At 43.2% G+C, this 15,944-nt stretch overlaps 2 protein-coding genes across 5 annotated transcripts; both read right to left on the minus strand.

Annotated features, from left to right (window-relative positions):
• Nucleotides 1-913: 913 nt before the first annotated feature.
• Nucleotides 914-8,940, minus strand: mief2 (mitochondrial elongation factor 2). Of its 4 annotated transcripts, none has more exons than XM_084571598.1 (9): nucleotides 8,713-8,939; nucleotides 7,989-8,086; nucleotides 5,064-5,222; nucleotides 4,593-4,758; nucleotides 4,355-4,452; nucleotides 3,793-3,969; nucleotides 3,510-3,673; nucleotides 2,961-3,113; nucleotides 914-2,636 (listed from the first exon to the last, which is right to left on the minus strand). In XM_084571598.1, exons 3-9 carry the CDS (start codon nucleotides 5,199-5,201, stop codon nucleotides 2,129-2,131), a joined length of 1,404 nt encoding a protein of 467 aa, XP_084427724.1. In that variant the 5' UTR covers nucleotides 5,202-5,222; nucleotides 7,989-8,086; nucleotides 8,713-8,939; the 3' UTR covers nucleotides 914-2,128. The 4 variants fall into 4 exon arrangements, with proteins under 4 accessions (XP_084427724.1, XP_084427723.1, XP_084427721.1 ...); XM_084571597.1 differs by having other exon boundaries at nucleotides 7,989-8,173; XM_084571595.1 differs by lacking the exon at nucleotides 7,989-8,086 and having other exon boundaries at nucleotides 8,737-8,940.
• An 807-nt stretch (nucleotides 8,941-9,747) lies between these two features.
• Nucleotides 9,748-14,697, minus strand: alkbh5 (alkB homolog 5, RNA demethylase). The gene is made up of 4 exons (XM_084559015.1): nucleotides 13,392-14,697; nucleotides 13,216-13,296; nucleotides 12,997-13,119; nucleotides 9,748-11,591 (listed from the first exon to the last, which is right to left on the minus strand). Exons 1-4 carry the CDS (start codon nucleotides 14,108-14,110, stop codon nucleotides 11,432-11,434), a joined length of 1,083 nt encoding a protein of 360 aa, XP_084415141.1. The 5' UTR covers nucleotides 14,111-14,697; the 3' UTR covers nucleotides 9,748-11,431.
• Between the last annotated feature and the right edge of the window lie 1,247 nt (nucleotides 14,698-15,944).

Consider the following 15,944-nt stretch of genomic DNA (forward strand, 5'->3'; position numbering starts at 1 on the left):
TTTTTTAGAGCCTGCTACCACCTAGTGTTCCAATTCACCCTCTTCAATCAACACTACATGATATGAAGACATGTTGTGAGGTTCTGTATTGACCTCTGGAGGCTGAGAGTCACTTTGTATTCCCTTCAGCTCAGTCACTGATGAGAATTGATAAAAAAAAAAAGTGACCAGCCGTCAGCCACCAACAGTAAGAGCTGACACTCCAGAGGGAGCCTATCAGGTCTCTTTACTGGGTGAACAGGTGACCTGGTGTCGCTTCGGCCTGCGACCGAGGCAGCTGGTCAGTAGTGTTGAGACTGAAGAGTTCCGGGCTTCCCTCCTTCCTCGTTGTCACTGGGGGAACTTTGGTTGTCCTCTGAGGAAGAGTGGACGTTCAAGGCCATCGGACAGCCTCCATTTAAAACCTAATTTCTTTACAATGTGAAGTGATCACTGACGTATGAAAGGGATTCTGACCTTTAAAGTATAGATGGTGAAACCGGGTCAAAAAAAGAGGTCACACCAGTGACGTCACCTGTCAATATGACGCACTTTGTTTTCAATAATAATAATCAATATTAAAAATACACAGAGCACAATGACTGGCAAATCCATCAACAAGCTGAACAAATGAATAAATGAAATATATGAAAAATAATCTAATGTTGTCATCTACATTTCAGCACAATGAGCGATCCACTGTTCAGGTCTATAGATGGAAACGTCTGACTCTGATGTATGAAATCAGAAGAGATGGGCTAAAACTCCTCCAACTTAGTATAAGAAGCTTCTGAAAGGCTACATTTGAAACAAGTTAAAATATTTAAAGACAATGCTACCAAATAATAATTATATGTACACCTTTGAGCCACTGGGAATGTGATGAAAGAGAGGGGCCTCTGTGGATCAGGCTTGTCCCAGTGCATCCCACAGATACTTGATCAGTTTGGGATCTAGTGAATTTGGATGCCAGGTCAACACCTTGTGCTGTTCTTCATGTTTTTTGAGTTGTTCCTAAACTGTTTTTGTGTGTGTACCTGTGTCAGACTGCATCCTGCTGGGGATGGCTGCTGCCATCAAGGAGTGTCACTGCTATGGGGTGGGGGTGCCTGGTCTGGTCTAGGTGGGCGGTACATGTCTAAGTAACATCCACACAAATGAATGCCAGGTCCAAAAGTTTCCCAGCAGAACATTGAATTGTCACAAGATGGTCAAAGTTATTCACTTTACCTGTCAGTGGTCATAATGTTATGGCTGGACACAAGGAAAAACTACAGCGACCAATGACTCTTAGTGTACATACAGACATAAGACGCCTAATAGTCTGTCACATGGTAGAACCACACAGTTTAATTGCTTAATTGCAAAACCCTTTAACACTGTCTGCTGTAACAAAACTAGATTTGAGAGTGAATCTAAACAAGTGCTTTATTTGTTTTTGTAGTTTCACTGCTCAATCACAGAAATTGCATTTCTCTTACACCCACAGCAAATTATAGCTGAAACGTGTCCACAACATTCATACGGCATTTAAAAGCAGGTACATTAAATTATCAGGTAATTTAAAGGGTTGATTTACCCAAATATATTGGCAACAAAATGAACACGTAACAAGACCAACAAAAATGCCTCAACCTTCAGTATAATAAAATACACATGTCGAGTTAAATAACCACCTCAGACGGACTGAATAGCTTAGCGCAGCCCGACGATTCTCAGCAGGTCGTTATTATTGTTCAGCACAGTCAGTAGATTTAGGAAGATGATGGAGAGCACATACGGTCAATTAAAGGATACAACAAATGTTAAGCATTTAAGCCGCAACCTGTACCGCTCCTCTGCTGTTAACTAAACTACTGACACATGCGGCTGAGTTGACCATCACTGACTAAAGGTGAAACATAATCACGCAAGTTTGAAAGCAGGGTTGGTAGCACACGCACATCCCGAAGCACCGTTTCAATCATCAGCTCTTTTCCTTGGCACGTTGCGACGCCTTCAGCTTGACTGACTCTCAAAACCACCGTCTCTTCGTATCAGACAGACAAACAAGGAGGCTTGAACCACAGACATAATGGATGATGAGATTTCTCCATTGATCTGCACATCAGAGCTTGAGAAATGTCAAGTGCTGAGCGCGTGCAGGGAGTTAAATGAGCAGTATTTCAGGCTCTGACACGGCGCAGTAAAGCATGAAGCCCATCTGGTCCACCTGGTCCTCTGACAAGCTGCTCAGCAGATTGACGGCCGGTTTGAAGTAACTGTGTAGCGCCCCTTGTTCGAGATAGCCAATCAGCTCTGTGATGCACTGCTGGAACCTCACATCCAGGCTGTTCTCGGACCAGTCGCCCTCACTGTCGCTGAGGTGCAGGATGAGGTTGGCGAGCGGGGCGGCTTCGAGCGGCCGCAGCGCGGGGTTCAGTCTGCACGCCGCCTTGAGGATTTTAAGAGTGTGTCTGCGGCAGCCGCCGTCGGCTTTGTCGAGCTGAGACAGGCGCTGATTCTCCCACGGGTAGAGGGAGAGGTGCCAGGCGTTCACCCAGGGAGAGGTGAGCTCAGTCTGGGCGGTCAGGACCACGTCCCCTTCCCTCAGCAGAGGCAGTATGGTGATGAACAGGGGCTGATCGCCGCTCTCTGCTGCTTTTTCATCGTCAGGCCTGGAGCATTGTGAAAGGATAAAAGTCCATCAGAGAGGGCAAACACATCTAGTTTAACACACACATACAGTATATTATGGGTTTTCAAGTGATTTTTGGCAGTACTTTATAATTTATTGACCTCTAACTGAACCACTGAGACTTTCTTGGTGTCCAAATTAATAATAATTTACACACTGTATATAAAAAACTGATATAAGAACAATTAATTTACAGATAATCTAGTTAATGCCAACAGCGTATTAAATATTTTAACATTTTGCACAACCAGTGTGGCGTTAATTCATGAAACAACAGTGAAAACAGCAAAGCATGGACACGCACCGTATCTCCAGTCTCAGGTCTGGTCCTCCCGGGACAGGTCTGACCAGACAGTCCAAGGTGCTGCTGATTGACAGCCAATTCATAGTTTCCATGATGGCCTTACTGAACATGTTCACCAGAGCTTCTGCAGACAGATAACCTCCCACCAGGTACCTACAGCGCACAAGGAGAGACTAGAGTCAGTTTCAGACGGCCTCTCACCTCAGAATATATATAATCTATTCGTGTTGCTCCAATATCATGCGCTATAAGGTCAGCCTTCATGTTCACACTGCTAAATTACGATAAGTGATTTCTGATTGAACTAATAGAGAAAGAAGTGATTACAAAATTCTACTGTGCTATTTATTTGCATAAAGTGTGTAGGTGTGACCACAGGTATTCAAAGCTGTCAGATTTCCCAGGTCAGATGTCAATGCAATGTGTGAATGTAAAGTGTAAGTGACTCCATATACTGTATATGCTGTATATGAGTAGGATGAGCTTGAATCTTAATATAAAAATACATGTGTGGATTTTAATGATTCTAATGCATCTGTGTGTGATCACCTGTCCCAGTAACTGCGTCCTCTGGGAAAGTACTCCAGATTGACCCGGCGGACCATCCAGTGCAGAGGGTGTGTGAGCAGCGTCTCCTCTCCTGGGATGAGACGCCACAGAGAAGCCTCCAGCTGCAGAGGCACCAGCAGACAGGCATGGTCTGCGCTGACCACCTAAACACACACACACGCCACACAGTTTAACATCTAACATCTTGCTAGACGACATGATAGACAGATTACAGTAAAGCGTCTCATCGGATGGAAAAGAAACGTAATTTATTTCTCTCCACCTGCAAGTCGTCCAGTAAAGAGCCTCCGAGGCTCATTTCTCCCAGCGGCATGTCCGGGTGACGGCTGTGCAGGAAGCCCTGGATCTCGGTGCAGATGTCCAGAGCCAGAGACTGAGCCCTCTGGACCTCAGCTGGAGCGAGTGCCGCCCTTGTGTGATAGTACTGCTGCAGACGCTCCTTAACACAGTTTGTACAGTGTTCAGTTAGTCACAAACTCTGAGTTGCTAAGAGAACAACTGAACATGATGCATATGAAGCAGCTTTTATAGCCCTACGTGTTGAACCATTTACTGAACAAATTATGCCATTAAGTTAGGACGCGTCGACGCTCTGCACACCAACTCGGAACTGTTTCATGCTTGTTTGACTTCCTCTTCATACTTCCAGCACAGTGTTTTCATTATGCAGGTCTCTTGGGGCACTGTGCAGCCTAACAAGTTCTCCAAGAACTGCACTTTACAAAACACGTTTCACATGCGCACATGAATGAACGCTGAGCAGAAGTCTCGCAGAGAAGCCGCCGACACTGAATGTATAATATCCTCAACGGTTCAGAGTGTACCTGCAAACTGAGGACGCACAGCTGGAGCCTCTTGGATTTAGACTCTGGTTTAGGCTGCACCTCCAGAGGGGACGTCTGAGGTTGTTGGCAGAGATCGGCTAAATGAGAAAGAAAATCTGTCACAGAATAGTAGTGGTCTAGAATAACGATTAGGTTTGAACACATACAGTATAAATTCTTATATATGTGTGTCAATCCTTTGTTTGATCACTTTCAGTCCTTTCAACGTTTTCAGTACCTTTTTGCTGCCTGGTTGCTTTGGCAACATGCTTCATCACAGCGCCCTCTATGCCCTTCCTGAGGATCGTTGGGGAAGCGGAGACCAAACTCAACTCCTCCCAGCTCTCGGCCATCTTCTGCTCCACCTTTTCATCGTCTGCTGCACGGCCTGCGCGCTCTATCAGCTGAACAAAAGAACACAACATCACACTTTGCATGACACGTAGACATGTGGGGGTAAATACTCGATGATAGTCGGAATTGATTTTAGTACTTTTGAACCAGTTATTAGCACTGCCTCCTCTACTGCAACCAGACCCGATATACTGGATGCTATATGAGCGATGTTTTTCTAGTTTTAACTAGTTAAGAGGCAAAAATGTTCAATTTAAATGCAGATAAATGTTACAGAGCATTTCCGGCCGTATTTCAGGCCTCGGGGTACAGATACGTTTCCACATTCAGCCCCAACAAACTCAAAAACACTCACCCGTTTCACTGCCAACGTAGCAATGCCTAGCAAAGCTGCTCCTCCGACGCCCAGAACCAGCCGGGCATTAGACAGGAGAAAATCGATCACCATGGCGACGCCATCTTCTCCCCGCCTCCGACTGCCCTGGAAGTTCATCGCTTCCTTTTCCTGGTTAGCCTTCGGAAAAGAAGTGCAGAAGCGTTGAGGAGCAGAAAGTCAACATTTGTAGATTTCCCTTTCTCTATAAATGATGCGACTGGAGTTTTACATTGAATTTAATCAAATAAAATAAAGTGTCAATTCATAATATTTGTCATCTCATGGCAATTCACGCAGTTGGGACAAGACCGTACATCATTATAGAAAGGGAGCCCAACAAATCTCTGTTGAGTTAGCACATACAATAATATCATACAGTCAGAATAATCCATGAGAGATGTTAGTTATCAACTGAATCCCCATGCATGCATAGATCATCCTTTCCTTTGATTTAGAAACCTGCTCCGAATCCTGCACCGGGGAATTTAAATAATATACTGTAACCGAGCTGGTTTTAAATAAACATTTAAAGCATTTTTAGTAAAATGTCAAGAGCACGGACGCAGGCTGACATCTTTAATATCTTCAAAGTAAAATTAAGGATGTCTATCTAATTAGTGGCCCACGTGTTATTTCACCCACCCTCAGCCTATCCACTATTAATGTTAATTTTGATGAAAAAGGGCCCACCCCGATCCGCTGATTAACTGCGACGCCTGCAGATATAATTGCAGCCTGTGCATCACTAATTGCAGCATAATTATTCTAATTAAAAACGGCATATTCATCTGGGTAAGTAATAGTCAAATTTGTGCAGACACATGACAAATTGTAGGAGAAACTAGAAAACTTCAATAAAAATGCCTTCATATCCAATAATGAGGAGTCACTGACGGGTTTGGTGGACGTCAAAATATATCACTGCCTTCACAGTGATCGCAGAGCAATACAAGTGTGTAGCAACTACTAAAGGGGAGTTTGAACCAGTTTGTTAAATAGAATAAATGGAGGATGATGGTTTAAAACACTATTTTCAGTTTGTCAAAAAGTTAATGCGTCATGTGAAACGATGGCAAATAAACATGTTTATTGTGTGTTACTGTATGCAGACAGATTTGTGTTTGTTGTGGGGGAGAAACCAGCACCACCGGGTACCGTTTACAAGACAACATTTCACCCTGACCGAGGTCATTCTGATCAGATATTCCAATTTGCCGATTCACGTGAACCACTAGAAATATAACAAGAGGAAGAAGACCTTTACTGACAGCACTGATTAACTCATTAGAAGAAGGTGACCGAGACAGATCCACATTTTCAAAGATCATTTCTGCCTGTCTTCATCTTTTCAAACATGTGTTTAAACAACTACCCCTCCCACCGCTGCGTGAAAGCACGGAAACGTCACCTGACTGGAAAAGCTGCTTTAAAGCAGTCACTAAGGTATTCGCTCAGTTCATGTGAAGATTACAGATTACATTTTTTATTTTTGATCACTGACACCAAGGGTAACTGATTCAGTTTTGGGAAACAAACGCTACTACCAAGTGCTTTTGAGGTCACACTTTAGGCCTTTGACAGCCACGATGAATCCCGTTTTTAAAAACAGGACGTCGGCAGGATGATCATAATCTGACACGCGGAAAGAGTTGGATACCGTACTGTTCTCCAGGCCGCCTCGGTGGCAGAGGCAGAACGTTAATCAGCACACACTTTAAAGGAAGCAATCAGTAACACTAATGGATAGTAGAGTCTCACTAAAAAAAAAGCCTGTCTGTATCTACACACGTGTTCCTGTAAGACTGCATTTTTAATTTGCACAAAATCCGCCGTGTGCACTGTTCTTATCATATTTAACTTTGACAGCTACCTGTCCACAAAGACATAACTCCAAACCATTTAAACAGACCGTGTCCTCTCTGCCTCCTAAAACTGGAAGCAAGCTCTATTTATAAACCCGACACATGCCTGAGTCACACCAGCAGGGTCAAATTTATAACAACCTTCCTTGTCAGGTTACAGCACGGACAGAACAGAGGTGGGGCCTTAAACGTCAGAGCAGAGTTGCGTTTAAGGTCAGCCGCACTGTCACCAAGATAAGTGAAGCACAACGGATGTTTCTGTTTAAACAAATGGAGTCTGGAGAAGCTAATAAACTGAGAGATGCTGCAAGTCAGTCAACAGTGCCAAGGGCCAATATGCTAATTGTCGTCCACAGACAGAAAAATAATGCTGTGTCGTATCACGACTGTCAAAATACAACTTACTGTATAATTTTATCTTTAAACTGACCAATTAATTCAATAAAAGACATTTCTATCATAAGCAGCATTACATCCTGCAAGGTTAGAAAAGTAAACAGGAAGACAAACTGTCTCTATATGGAGCAAGGACTTTAAGGATAAGTTTACTGACAACAGAACAAACTTGTGATGTGTTACTTAAGGACACTCGCACGTTGACTTCTCCCCCAGGGACCTTAAACAATTGATTCTTGGTCTTGCAACACTTTAAAGAACTGTCTTCGGTTCTCACTTGAAACTTTTTTAGATATTACCTAGAGGAGCCATGTGTGAAAACACAAAAACTCAAATTATTCGGACCGGACATTAAACTGAATCCTGCCAGCTCTGTAGTAGAAAGTGTGTAAATAGTTCGTCTGAACCCATACGTGAGTAGACTGTCTAGAAAATTCACACAGAGTGAGTACGTCATGTCCTGCCTCCTGTACCTTAGTCTTCATGTTCAGGTGGGCCTCCATGTTAGTTCTCCATGAGAACCACATCTCACCAGATCACCAGACTTTGTTGGACCATAGATACATGTAACAGGGTCCCACAGGTTTCTGCTAATTTCAATCTGCTGGGCATCTTCAAATCAAAGTCACCTTGATGTGTTCTTTACCTGCACAGATTCCTAGTCCAGTTGTTTGGGCCTCCGCAGAAAAGCTTGAACATCTGGAGTCACCCCCATTTGGTGCGTAATATCTGCCTGTGAGAGGCCTGGCAGATAATTTCAATGAGCTTAGTTTTATCCCCCGTACAGACCTGCTTCTGTTTTGGTGCCAGCAACATATTGTTCAGTGGCATCTGTGTGATTTAGATAACACTGGGTTACATACATACAATCGCTTTTATTGTCTGTTGCGTTGTCTCTTTCTTTAATAACACACACATATATATATATATCAATAGAATATTTCAGTATTTGAAAAAGGGACGCTTGAGAATATTATGTCTGTGTGTGACTCTAAAGAATAAGATTTAAAAAAGTACTGACGCATTTATTAACCCACATTAGTGAGTGTCTTATGACTGACCCGTTGGTTGTTTTGTTTGTAGCAGTCACTTAGCAATGACCTGCTGCCTTCTCTCTAGTGTGTTGGAAACTGTTTGTGAGTCTGTGAATGTATCCCCAGAGATTAGCAACACTGACAGAGACACTAACGTAACACGACAACTGCCCACCTCAATGATTAACATCAACAACAACGGCAGGCAACTCCTGTTAGCAGCTAACGTCAGTTAGTAATGCTAACCAGCTGGTTAGCTAGCTACCCAGCTAGCACCATTAGCGGTTAGTGGCAGCGAAGTTATTTCTACACTCTCCTGTTATTAAACACACTCACCTCTCAGTGCGGAGAGAAACGTACCAATCTGATCCAAATCATTAGCGCTTGTTAAAATACGCCTTTCGATGCTGTTTCAACAAAAAACAAAAAGAAAAATGCTATCTGTCGTTCGCTGCCATTAATATAGTTGAGCTAACAGCTGCAGGCTTCTTCTTCGTTTCTGTTAATTTTGGTAGTTTTTTTCCCCGGTGGACTAGCGCCCTCATGTGGGCTCCTACAGGAACAACTGCATCGGATCCTATTGCCAAGATATCTTTATTAGTACTAGTTTCAATATTAAATGTTTTTAATGATAAATATTTTAACAACAACAAAACTTCCCCCCGTATTTATTGCCATTATTTTTTCTGCTGGTGATGTGAGTACTACGGAGTGACTACTGCCTTTTTATCTTACAATAGGAAATAATAAAAGCAGATTTCTATATTTTATTTTTAGAATCATAAATCATTTTCTGGAAGTAATACTCAAAACCAACAAACCAGTTAAAATATTTCAGAACATATACACATTTATTTTAAAGGCCAAGTTGTTTTCCCTGCCTTCTGTCTCCCTGTTATGTCATCTGTCATCAAAATCAAATAAACATTCATCAATTAACTATCCCAAGGTTTATTAGATATGGATAAGGATTATAGCCTGGCCGCCAATACTTTGAAGGTTTACCTTTCATCTGAACGTGGTCATAAAAAACCTTTAGACTTCATTCAGCGAGCCTCAATCATTGACCAGATGGGCTCCAGTGGAAAAGTCTTTGTAAATAAAGAAAGCTGAGCTGAACGGATTCCTCTGGTTTGTGAGATCCAGCACAGAGCCAGACCGCTCTTCTTTAGTTTATACAGTAAATTACTTGTCAGAGATTTGTTCCTGAGATGTTTACAGTTGTGCAGATTTTTAAACTGTGCAGCTTTTCCACATTTAAAATGATTTATGGTAAAATAATATTCTAGATTTACTTTCAAAGTACACTGTATTTCTGGTACAATGGTTAATGTGATAACTAGGAATCAGTCAAAAGTGTATCCAAACAAATAAAGAAAAATACCTTTAATGAATCAACTCTGTGGAGACAATCTCAGTTTTATTTCTTTCAGCCAGCACCTTTTTAGCCAAAACAAATGTGACCACCCTCTGTGCCCACAAACATCATTGTCCAGTATTTGCTTTAAGCAGATAACGTCTGCTAACATGTTCGAGTCCGCAAGTGTAGCAGAGCTTCAGAAAGCCGTGAGCACCACTCATTCTGTTTTTAGAAAGCAATTTCTCCTCTGAACCCAGGTTATTTTTGTTCATGTGTAACTCCAGACTAATCACGTAGTCGGCTAATGAGTACCCCTGCCAAATATGGCTGACTGAAAGCAAGCAACAAAATTTATGTTTACACAGCAAACCAAAGGGAAAGGTACATCTGGAACCTTCTCGACAGAGTGTTGACCCAAACAAAACAGGACATAATGGGAGGTTTTTCTTCCAAATGAAGTTCTGACGGACACAAACGTCCTTTAAAAAGAGGAACATTTGGATTTAATACAGAACAGTGATAACGTGGCCTCCGTCACTAAAGGAAATTTAGACTGAGACAGGAGTGCAAAACTCCATAAAATATGAGTTTAGTTGACGATCAAATTGTGACCTTCACCTAGATGAGGTACACAACTGACACCCCCTTTCCACCAACGCGAAGAAGATTTTGTTTGTTACTGGTTAACACCAAAAGGTAGAGAGCAACGTCTTTATACGGTCTCAAATTCGAAAAAGTGGTTTTGTTCTTGAAGCTCCCACTGGGGAATTCTGAACTTTTGTTGTAGACCAAAGAGCGGGAAGACAATTTGTCTCCTCCACGGGCCTCTGCTGCTTTAATCTCCTGTCCATACTCCAGTATTTCTTCTTTTGATGGAGCAGAATAGTCACTATTGTAGCTCTGATTTAATCAATATGGCCGTAACAAAGATTTAGTTTTGTCTTATCCCGCCTCCACATGCATGTAAATGTTGGTGCTTCCCTGGAACTAGTACTAAAGAGCAAAGAGGCGTTTTCGAGATTAGGCATGGGCCTCAAATGGCCTTGGTGGAAAAGGGAAATAGTCAAATGATCAAATCATTACAGAAAGCATGGCTGCACATCTGCCAGCTGCTGAAACTTAAACCCGCAAAACAAAGACTTTAACTGAACAAAGAGTGAAGAGCTGACGTGGCACAGTAAAGGCTTGGATCAGAACTGTAGGTGCGGAAAAACAAACGCTCGTTCTCCAAAAGCCCCACCCCCCCCAATCAAAGACTATACAAACGTATTGTACATTATAACAAGTTAGATTACAGCTCAGGTTTTCCTTTGTACATCTTCCTTTTAGCTCTTAAGGTCTGTACATCTTGGTTACAAAAAATACATGCCATTTCAAAGTGTCTATGAACAAGGAAACAAATGTTTAATTTGAGCTATTTGATCAGTTTAACAACGGAGCCTAACGGTATCAAGTAACTTGAGGTCTGGAATATGCAGCAGAGACTCCCAGCCTTGTCTGCCATACACAAATAAAAACACTCAAACTGATCTCGTCTCAAACCAAAAAGCAGACAACATGATGACTGTGCACACTGTCCCGAACTGAAACTGGAGCGAGGAAACGACGACGGATCAAAGAATGTTAACATGTTGAATTACGTAAAAGGAACAGAGATGTTTATATACGTGCATGTGTGTGAAAAGAAAGAAGCACTCAGTGGCGTCTCATTTTGACTTTGCGGCCTGAAGTCTCCCGGTGTTTATCGTAGTCCTGACCGCGCCTCCAGTAGTTCTCTGAGCTGATGCTGTGACGACGGTGATGGGAGAACGAAGGATGTCTGTTCTCCTCTTTGTCCATCTCCAGAACCCTCGGCCTGGTGGAGTCAGATATGGGTAAGTTACCACATGCAGATTGAAACTTTTTGTCAATCAAAATCATAGTGAGCTGCATTTAAAAATAAGACAAGGAGGAAAGGCTTGAATTTCCCCTTTTCTGTTTCACACTTTGACTCATTACTTCGCATCCGTTTCTCTCTACATGTATCGCCACCTTTCTTTTTCTGTCTGTCTTTTCATGTGTAACTTGCCTCTAACTCTTCCATCCGTCTGTAGAGTCACAATATTTACCACCTGGAATTCACAGCCTTGATTGGCTGAGTGTTATCACAAAGGACGGCTTAACTATCCATTTCCTCCTCCACTAAACTACTACCGAAAGCTGCGCCGGTTAAAATAAAGCACCTATCAAGTTTTAAATTATAACTTTCTGTTTTAGTTGTAGGTGTGGATCTGTATGGGATGGTTTCTGGGTCCAGACCCGGACTGCAGTCCACCTGTTAGTGACCCGTGGTCTAAGCTATTCAGATTCAGTCATTCAGATCCTGGTATCATTCTGTTCAGGTGTATATAGCCCAAAATATAAAGTGATCTGATCATTGCTCATTTGTCTGGAGCACACAGTTGGTCACTCGTGGACATTTCAGTCTCCAGTTGCTAAGGTAAGCCTTTTACATATTTCCAACAAGCAGAACACTGAACTAGAGTGCGGATGGAGCTAGCTTTAGGACTGACAATTCACCCACTTTTCTCTAACTTCATAGATTGTGAACTCTGCATGCCGTCAACGACACCACTCCTTCATCTGGGTTCAACCGATGCTCTTAGCCCCGCTATCAGCATATTTCGTTAATGAATTAGAAAGGCCACATCCTGTGAGTTTCAGTTTGAAAGCTCACACACGCAGTCACAGAAAACCAAGAACCACATTTCTCGTTTGATCATGTCCTGTCTCCGTAGCAAAAAGTGACCCACGGTAGGAACTTAATATCAGATATGTTATTAATAAACATGTAACCTTTGAATCATAGCAGGGCACGGTGAAGAGCAGACACATGCATCGTGCTTTTTTTCTTTTGTGTGTGTACACTTTGTACAATTTGCGTTGTGGCTTGTGTTCCCTCGTAGTCAAAGTTTGGGGAAAATGGTGTCCACTTTGCGTTACCAAATGTTATTTCACCCATCATTCCTACAACTATATCACTAAGCCTCGTCCAGTGTGTTGATCCAAGTAAACCCAGATTGGACCATGTAATAACTATTGAAGGAAACAGTGTAAAAACAGTCAAGCATAGGGCAAAGTAAACTGTTTGCTATTCTACTTCCTCCTGCTCCTGTCGATCACATTGTGGATAGAGTATAACTAACTTCATAGTAACTCTGACTGTCCTGAGTTGGCCCCGGATCCCTGAAGACCTCTAATATGTCTGTGCTGGTGTATACCTGTGGGCAGCGTCAGGGTCTGCTCTGCGATGCGACCGCTTGGCTTTCAGAGGCGCGGGTCTCTCTGCAGGAGAGGAGCTCAAGGGACTGTCGGAGTCCAGGCGAGGAGCGTCAGGTCTGGTCCTGGTAAGAGCAAGAGAAAATTAGAAACACTGGGATCAGAGAGGGGTTTCACAGCAGGTAATTACTTTTGAATTGTATCGCAGCATGCTGACTCACTTTCTGAGGATGATTACCGCCCGTCGCTCCTTGATGTCTTGGGGCCGGATGCAGTGAGTAATGTCATCAGCAGCATAGCCACTGAGAAAGAAAGACGGGTTTTAGTGACTGGAGAAGCTACAACGGAAACATTAATCCAGTAAAAGAAGTGTGACAATCAACACAGGTATAGTCACCTGAGTACTGTGACACTCCCTCTCCTCACTGGCAGCACAAACACCGGCTCTGACACCCGGATTGGTTTGAACTGGAAGCGGCAGCCGAAGCAGAGCGCGCTGTCACTGAAGAAAGACACTGAGACGATGGGCCGTGCAAAGATGTGCAGAGGGTCTACATGAGATACGATGCATCCACCTGGCTGGTAATCATTGATCACGGCACTGTTGACGAACCCATCCGGGATCACCCCGTTAGAGACCAGCCGCTTGATCACCAGCTCGTGCACCCAGCTCGGGATCTCATCCACCTCTCCCTTGCGGTACAGCCGCTCCTGCCCCGGTCCTCGCTTCTCCAGCTGGGCTCCGTACGTGTAACCCTCCCCGAAGAAGTACTTGTTCCGGAGGGGCGCCCGGTCCACGGTGTGCTCACGGTAAAGTCCAGCCTCCGCGTTGGCGACCACCTCGTCGATCTTCTCCTCGATGAGGGCGCACTCCTCCGGCGTGAAGATGCTCTTCTGCAGGATGCTGCTCTTCACGCGCCGGGCCTCCTGCTCCCGGTGCTCGGCGTTGTCGTCGCTGCGGTCGTACTCGTCGTCGTCGGACTCCCGGTACTTTCGCTTTCGGCCTTTGCCGCTGCCGTTATTCATCCCGTCCACGTATTTGTTTTTGTAGTCGTCTCTGTGCGGAGTCATAGATTTGAGCTTCTCCCTCAGGTCAGAGTATCCGCTAGCTGCCATGTCAGCTGCAATGTGACCGGTGTGCTACGACGTGGGCTCCTAGCTAGCAGCTAGCCCGGGTCAGTGCTGCATTTCAGAAGCGAGTCTAGTTAATAACGGCGGGGGAGGCGTCAAACGGATGAATATAACTTACTTAAGGAGGCACCGACTCTGATTTATAGCGGTATCCAGCGCACATAACCAGCTAACATTAGCCAAGTTGCTTCGCAGCTCCTTCTCTACATCTCTACACAGTCCGGGGTCACACAGAGAAATATGTAGATGATATTACCTGGAGATTATAAATAAGCGCTGCCGCAATAAACCTCGACTCTAACGGCTATCCAGCGGAGAGGCTAACGGTTTTAGCTGAGCTGCCCGGCTAGCAGCAGCAGCAGCTAGCTTGTAAACTAGCCTGGCTTGGTCTGTCCGTCGCCGCCTGCAAATGCCAACAAACCACGCAGCAACATTTCACATGTCACCGCCAAATTCCAACCTTCGCCGCTCCGGACACGTTTCCACTCAAGTTTTAATCCCGAAAGTCTTAAAAAACATTGTTTTTTTTACAGGCAAAAAAAAAAGCAGCAACCCGTCTCCAAGAAAAAGGCTGAAAATAAACTCGTGTAAACTGCCAGTGGTGTGCGCATGCGCAGTGGTGGTTTGTCAGAGAGGGGAGGGGCTAAAATCCCTGCTAGGAGCCATGAGGACACATTTCAGTCCACAGCTGCTAATTCTGTCCCACTAACCTCTCATTTACCTCCACCGATTTAAACTAAAGTCTCTTCTGGGATTATTTGCTTTTTAAGATCAATATTTAAGAGCAGTACTCCCACATTCATGTATGTCACTATTCATAGATATTGATTAAATGTCGGTATAAATATTCAGCCTCCACCATTGCTCCACTAAACACTAAAGTTACTTGACAGTCGGCAAATGTTTTTGTACCCTTACTATTTTTACTCTTATATATATATATTTTTTTTACTCTAACCTTTTTTATTTTTTATTTATTTTTTATAATAGTTTTATCTAACTTAAAAAAAAAGTGACAAGATACATTACTGGTACTTTTTCCTCCACCACAGCTGTAGATGCAGAATAATTGCAGATTAAAATAAATAAATAAATGCTTGATTCAGTGCATGAAATACAAGAAATGACTTTCATGTAAATTAAACCACTCAGCCGTGTATGCAATGACTAAGATGTAGCCCATTTCGTTTGCACTGAGAATATTTTAGATTTTACACTTCAGCTGCAGCCACACATAACGTGCATATTTTTAACATTCTGAAACCGTCACTTTTATTTTTAGGAGAGTATGATTACATGTGGTGTTGCCGCTTATTCTGCAACCAGAAATAAACACAAACTGTGAGAACAGATCTTCATTTGTGCATTTAAAAGTTTCATCCTGCAAATACAAAGATGTACAGATCCCCCCTGCACTATTTTGTCCTTGAGAAGTGCAAATCTATTATATATATTTGAGGATCCTATAAATACTATAACCTACACAGCAACAGGTATACATTAAAAAACGTAATACATATGTTTTTATGAAAAAAAAAAAAAGAGATTTGAATGAAGAACAGATTAGGAAAAACATCTGTATCAAATTACCCATCCTTTTCATTCATTCATTCATCTTCTGTAACCGCTTGTTCCTGTGAAGGGTCGCGGGGGTCTGCTGGAGCCTATCCCAGCAGTCATCGGGCGAGAGGCGGGGGTACACCCTGGACTGGTCGCCAGTCTATCGCAGGGCTCCATCCTTTTCTTCTTCTATGTTAAAAAATAATTCTATTAATCACTGCTTACTTGCAGTCCTATCTGAGTCACTGCTTGTCTAAAT

Source organism: Chelon labrosus, assembly GCF_963514085.1.
Source record: "Chelon labrosus genome assembly, chromosome: 2".
NCBI lineage: Eukaryota > Metazoa > Chordata > Actinopteri > Mugiliformes > Mugilidae > Chelon > Chelon labrosus.